Raw genomic sequence first — 6,937 nt, 5'->3', positions numbered from 1 at the left:
CAAACTTTTAATGACATGGATCAACTTGAGAATGAATGGCAGGCTTTATGTTTCAAAGAATGGCCTCAGGATTGCATGAAAGATATTGTTTCATTCTGGGCAGAAGTTAATGAAAAGAGAAATTAATTTGGCCTGAAAATATTTCCGAATATTCCATCCTTGGCCTTAGCACTTCTTTCACTGCCATTCTCTAATGCCTTGGTCGAAAGGATATTTTCTCGGATGAATGAAGTACACAATAAGTTGAGGAACCGCCTAGTTGTACGGAGCGTAGAGGCAATTTTGCAAATAGGGTATGGCCTAAAGCTTCGAAATAAAACATGCATAACTTATGAGCCACCTATTGATATGGTAAAACATTATATGGCTAAGGATGTAATTGAAAATGACGATTGTAACAGTGATTTGCTGGCTTTAGCAGATGGGGACGAATAGGAGGAATATTATTGTTAATTTGTTTTGTTTACGGATTTTAGCTATTGATGATTAATGCTTTTCTTCGTACACACGTTAATTCTTATTGTCTTAAATTCCAAGGGCTACTTTTATTATTTTTGTTGTTTTATCCAAGGATTATTGTAATTTTGTCACTCAATAGCTTTTTTTTGCCAGTAGGCTTACTGTATATTTTCAAAATAAAGCAGGAAATTTCAAAACGTATCTATTATTTATACATCTTTTGAAAATATAGAGCACTTACATTTCCTATCACTGAATACGATTCCATCATTCCAATAGTTTTGATGTGTTCAAGGAAAATTGGATCTATAGTAAAATTGGAAAAAAAATAATCCTGGTATATTTTGTGGGAGCCTGAGAATACTTTGTGGGAATCTGTAGGATGTTTTGGTCTCATTTGTGGTATTTCCTTCTTGACAAAACGGCAACACAGAGTCAGTCTTTGTGCAGTGGTCATTGTAGTGACAAGCATGGAGCTGCCTCCCCCTGCTTTCACATTGATGTCCGCATATCTTCGATATACAAGATTTTAAAGAACCTACAAGTTTCATTTGTCACCTCTCATTCCATTTATTGCATGGATGTACCTGGCAGTATCCCACTCATGGCGCAGTGAGTAACCGGACGTTTTGGATTCCAAGAAGACGACCTCCATTGCAGTTTATTTCTCGTCTGTCACATGGATCCCTTATACAGTGACTAAAGATTTCAACGAAAGTTTACTACAGTTTCGCCAGGAGTGATGCAGTGATTGTGCATTGCAGGGATAGAGTGTCATTGTGTTATAGTGCAGTGTTTTAGCATGTTAGAAGTGTTTGCCAATCTATTTTGACGATATTAGGACTCTAGCCGCAATTTTTCTGGTAGCCCCTAACTTCCTACCTCATTCTTTCATGCATCGTTGGTGACTGAGGCCCGGCTGCCCAAGGTGCTCGCCATTCGCCCAGAGGTATGCTTACTTGCCTCCCCTCTCTGGTTGCACCACACATGCGTACACGTAGTCACATACACTCGTTCATCCCACCCAACTGCCGATTTATTTCACAAGCTTACTGTGACGAACTTTTTAATTTTTAACTATCCAAAGTGTGTTCTTTCGCTTACATACAGTGTATTGGATATTTTTCTGGCACTCTGGATCTATAAACTTGATATGTTTCTGCAAGAGGAACAGTTAATTGATTTCATGGATCAGACACAGGGTCAGGCAGAGGAACAAGCAGGGAGTCTGATTGAAGATGAGGTACCTATGCACCTCCCTAATGCTGATGAAGATACCGGCTTTCCTCTCCATCCTCCCCTGAATCTCAATAGGCCAGGAGACCACAATAATGACATACTGCACCCCATACATTTTCTTCAGAATTCCAGCATGCAAGAGCAGAATTGACGATGACAAGAGGAGCAGAACTTTAGACTACAGATGGAGCAATCAAGGTAGGAAGACATCCAGGGATTTGTGTGTCTTTTCTTCCTGCTATCTGGACAGATTGCAGCACTGCAAGCCCTACAACCTAACACCATGCCTGCACCTCCTGTCACACCTGTTGACCCAACCCTTGTCTCCTCAGTGCATACACCTACAATTTCTAGCAAGCCCACAGTCCATCCCCCAGCTCTCCTGCAACAAGACTCAACGTATCAAGCGTTTCGCCAATGGAGACTCTGTTTTGAGGATTATGCAGCATTAGTTGGACTTGATAGATTACATCAAACTTCCCAGCTGATCCACATGAGAACTTGCATCTCCGTGGACGTCTAGCCCTTACTTACACATACACTGGGCATCCCTCCAAACACATCACTTTACCTTACAGAGGTGTTGGATACACTGCAGAAGCACTTTTGCAGCCTCAGAAATGAAGCCTTATGACGCAAGGAATTGCTGTCTTGCCAACATGCTTTCGGAGAATCATTTGCAAACTACTATGCATGCCTCAAGGATCTTGCACTGAATGGCAATTGCAGATGGTAATTTTGATGGGTGTGAGGGATGAAGAGTTAATACAATGCCTTATCCCCCTCCAACCTTCATCTACCCTCGCAAAGTTTGTGACATGCTGCCACTCCTACGAATCTACACGTGCAACTGCATTAGCCAATGCCTCTACCCCTAGTCAGGTCAACGCAGTATCTACTTACAAGAGGAATCAGCGTTTACATAAGAGGACTTCTCATCGATCTCCCGACCAACGTTCTCACCAGTCTCCTAACAGTCACTCTCGCAAGCATGATTCCGAACATACGGGTATACATTCTCACAACCTACTAATAAGTTGAATACCAGCTGCCGTTTCGTGGGTGTCAACTTGGGTAGTGAGTCCCCCACACCAGTCAATGTCTCCCTGTCATTCGGCGATATATCATCACATTTCCAGCTAATCCCTGATACAGGAGCAGACATTACAGTGATTGGTACCATGCATTTGTATGCACTCGTTTACTTCGGACAAGCCTTTTACCTCCACCCATGACGGATGTCGTGACAGCAGATGGATCCCCCATGATACCGGCCGTAGGATACTTCCAGGCAACTCTTCGTCTTGCCAAGAAGTCTTGCTCAGCAACTATACTTGTTCATGAGGATATCCAGACTGCCCTCCTCTCCCGTGCACATTGCTGAGCCCTTATCATAGTGTCACAGGACTTTCTGAAGCCCATTCTGAAAGTAACTCATGTTAACAGATGCTCTCAGTTTCCTGCCTCCGCCATGACGTCACCCACAGCTTTTAAAGACTATTTTCTTTGTCACTTCAGTGACGTCCTCATATCCAAGAAGGATCTACAAACCCAGACACTGAAGAAAATGGCAGGCCCTCCAATGAAGACTCACCTGAAACCTGGCGATACACTGTTCACTCTACATACGTCTAGGCCCATTCCGTTCACCCTCAAAGATCAAATGAAAGAAGAACTTGACTCATTAGTGCAACAAGGAATCATCAGAACAGCAGGCGACGAACCTTCTGAATGGTGCCATCCCATGGTCTTGATACGCAAGGACAAAGGTGTGGGTATCACTGTGGATCACACTCATCTAAATTCTCAGGTAGCCTGTCCTACACACCCATCTCCAATGCCCCATGATGTCGTCCGCAACATTTCTACTGCAAACTATTTCACCACAGCAGATGCCCTGCATGGCTATTGGCAAATGGAGTTTATAACTCCTTACTGAATATTCCAGCCCTGCTGTGGCCTGATGGGGATTTTCAGCAGCAGGTGATGCATACTGCCTCCTTGGAGATATGGCACTACAAGGTATCCCCAACTGTGTGAAGGTTGTAGATGACATCCTCCTTTCCGATGAGGATCTCCCTTCCCACCTACAACAAGTGCACCAAATGCTTACTAGGTGCCGTCAATACGACATCACCCTCAACAAAGAGAAATTCAATGTAGCTGCCCCTAAAGTTGATTTTTGAGGTTATGTTTTATCATCCGATGGTATTGCAGCAGACCCCGACAAGGTATCAGCTATAGGGGTAGGGACATTTCAGTGCCGCCAGCTCAGCACCGCCAGTTCAGCTCCAGCCATTTCAGCGCCATGCCTTTTCAGTGCCAGACGTTTCAGCGCCGTGGAAGTGTGGAATTTGTGTGTGTGTGTGTTTATAAACAAAAGAAAAGGTTTTGAACAAATATTTATTGATAAAAAGTATTTATACTACTGTGTTTATAAACAACAGAAAAGGTTTTGAACAAATATTTATTGATTAAAAAGTATTTATCCTACTGAATAGTTAAAATAGTCCAAAAATAAGTTCAAAATACAAATATTAGTAAACCTGGTTTAATAAGTTATGCGCAATAGCTTGTAAATATTCAACCTCATTTCTGTTTCCATAATCCGATAATATTTTTAATATTCTTTCATCTGCCTTTCAGTATTTCAATAGCTTTTGTTGAGGCTCATGACCTGCTTTAAGTTTCTCTAAATATTCATCATGTCCTTTTTGGACCCTTTTCAGCGCATCTAAAAAAATTCCAAATTGTTCGGTGTAACATTCCTAATTCTGTATGCAGCCGTCTTTTAGCTGCTTCTGCGTGGTTATTGGTCCTATCTTCTCCTTGAAGCGTTCGTTCAAACATGTTCCAAATATCTGTCGGAAATAACGATGCTCTTTTTCCAATTCCTCTCCGGTTTGGACGACCGATGTAGTTATCTTCAAACCAATTCAAAAGAGGAACTAGCTCCTCACGTAGGTGCGATGCTAGAGCTTCCACATGACGGTCAGGGTTGTTAAGTGGGACATATTTAAGAGCTAGGATCATTTTTACCTGTAAAGCAAAGTCCGCATTAGTATTATATGAAATCATGTGACCCATACTTTCGTTCTGTTTAATTAAATTTTGCAATAAGTGAAACAAACATCCTCTGATTTGCACATTGGGAAAACCATCTTTCATGGTTGTCAAAATCGCATGCTCAAAATCACAATTTATGATGTTGGGCCGTGCATTTGGTACTTTCTCTTTAATTATTTCTAGCATTTTCACATATGTTGAGCGCTGCTTATTCTGCAAGAGTGCATACAGTATTGGGTGGACTCCATCGAATTTCTTGACTAAAATAACGTATTCTTGATGAAATAATTGAGGTGCAATAGCAAATGTGCCATCAACATACCAGATGGTTGACGTTGCTAGATGTTCCAACCAGGTCTCCCTACCAAAAATGATAATTCTCTCTTGGTTAATCTCTTGATCTGCTATGTAAAAATTTTCCTCAGTTTCGGGCGTGGGCTTATGCACTTTGTATTCTTCAGGAAATTCTAAGTCTTCAATGCATCTTGGATTTTCAGGAGCCCGGTTAGCTGCATTCCTTTTGCGTTGAATAAGCTTACGCATCGCTTGTCGGTTAGGCAGCTGGGCACTAGCAGCTTGAGACATATTTTCCAAAGATTTGTTGATTATAGTACTCGGTCCTTCGTAAGTGTCCTCGGCTCTCTGACGTGCATATGTTTTCGCCTTTTCAACTTCTACTGCAGATGGCGGATGGGTGTGATCATTCATTTTCTTTAGAACAGCGTCTTCTAACGTATGAATTCTGGCACGACATCTACCGTCTTCATGGCATCTCTAGAACTTTACATTTGTTTGTGTCTTGCTTTCTTTATCAAATCTGTATATATATCCATCATGACAGAATTTCGCTCGTTCTCTCTGACTCTGAACTGTATCCTCCATGGTTTCCCAAAGACTGTATTTAGCAGATGATTTTTTTTTTCGTGTTTTTTAACTAAATCACGGTTTACAAATGTTTACAAATATTTCCTTTAAAGATTTCAATTAAGCAACGGAATCACCAAAATCAATAAGTAGCGGTTTGGTGCTGAAATTATACTAACTACTGTGTGAGAGAGAGAGAGAGAGAGAGAGAGAGAGAGAGAGAGAGAGAGAGAGAGAGAGAGATTTTAATTAAACAACGGAATCACCGAGATCAATAAATAGCGGTTTGGTACTGAAATTATACAAACTACTGTGTGAAGATAGAGAGAGAGAGAGTTAAAATTTCTTCTGGCGCTGAGATGGCTGTCGCTAATTTTTTTTGGCGCTGAAATGACCAAGCGCTGAACTGGCGTGCTGAATCGGCGGCGCTGAATAGTACCTAACCCTCAGCTATACGTGACTTCCCTACTCCGTCTAATGTCACAGACCTCAGGTCATTTATGGGTCTCGTCAATCAACTCCCCGACTTCACTCCAGATATCGCATCAGCAGCACAGCCCCTACGCCCACTTATGAGCCCCAAACTCTCATTTATTTGGACGCCCGACCACGAGCAAGCATTTAAGAAAGTCAAGACAGCTTTGATTTCACCACCTGTCCTAGCACCCTTTAATCCTGCCTTGCCTGTAGTTCTACAAACAGATGCCTCACGCCTATACGGTCTCGGCTATGCCCTATTTCAAGATAGCGGCCGAGGTCAAATGCGTCTTGTCCAATGTGGCTCTCGTTTCCTTATGGATAAAGAAACTCGATACGCTACCATAGAGCTGGAGTTACTTGCAGTCACTTGGGCTCTGGCTAAGTGCCGTCTATACTTGTTTGGACATCAACATTTCACCTTAATGATGGACCATCGTCCTTTGTTACCGATTCTCATCCACCACACTTTGGATGCTATTGAGAATCCACGTCTACAACGCCTCAAGATAAAAGTGGCTCCCTACATCTTCACTGCAGTTTGACACGCAGGGAAATATCTCTGCATACCGGACACCCTGTCTCGCTCCCCAACCAGTCGGGGCCCATACCTGAAGATGAAAAAGAGTGCACCACTTTGACTGCACATGTCAGGTGCATCGTTGCGAGTATCGCCACTTCTACTGACGACCAGGCAACAGGACCCATCATCAAAGAAGATGAGGCTCTACAAGAAATCCGAACAGCTGCATCTCAGGATCAAGACTACAGTCATCTCGGCCACTACATCTCCAGTGTTTTTTCCACCAACCGCTATGACCTCCACCCTTCC

At 42.5% G+C, this 6,937-nt stretch overlaps 1 protein-coding gene across 1 annotated transcript; it reads right to left on the bottom strand.

Annotated features, from left to right (window-relative positions):
• Nucleotides 1-4,401: 4,401 nt before the first annotated feature.
• Nucleotides 4,402-5,349, bottom strand: LOC137634334 (uncharacterized). Its single transcript, XM_068366724.1, has one exon. It carries the CDS (start codon nucleotides 5,347-5,349, stop codon nucleotides 4,402-4,404), a length of 948 nt encoding a protein of 315 aa, XP_068222825.1.
• Nucleotides 5,350-6,937: the final 1,588 nt, after the last annotated feature.

The sequence above is a fragment of the Palaemon carinicauda genome, chromosome 3 (assembly GCF_036898095.1).
Source record: "Palaemon carinicauda isolate YSFRI2023 chromosome 3, ASM3689809v2, whole genome shotgun sequence".
Classification (NCBI taxonomy): Eukaryota; Metazoa; Arthropoda; class Malacostraca; order Decapoda; family Palaemonidae; genus Palaemon; species Palaemon carinicauda.
Note: the sequence above shows the minus strand (reverse complement) of the source record. Positions and strands in the feature narration are given on the sequence as shown.

Bases quoted from the DNA above. Each gene is read 5' to 3' on its own strand.
- LOC137634334 (XM_068366724.1), bottom strand. From the start codon at position 5,349: ATGTCTCAAGCTGCTAGTGCCCAGCTGCCTAACCGACAAGCGATGCGT.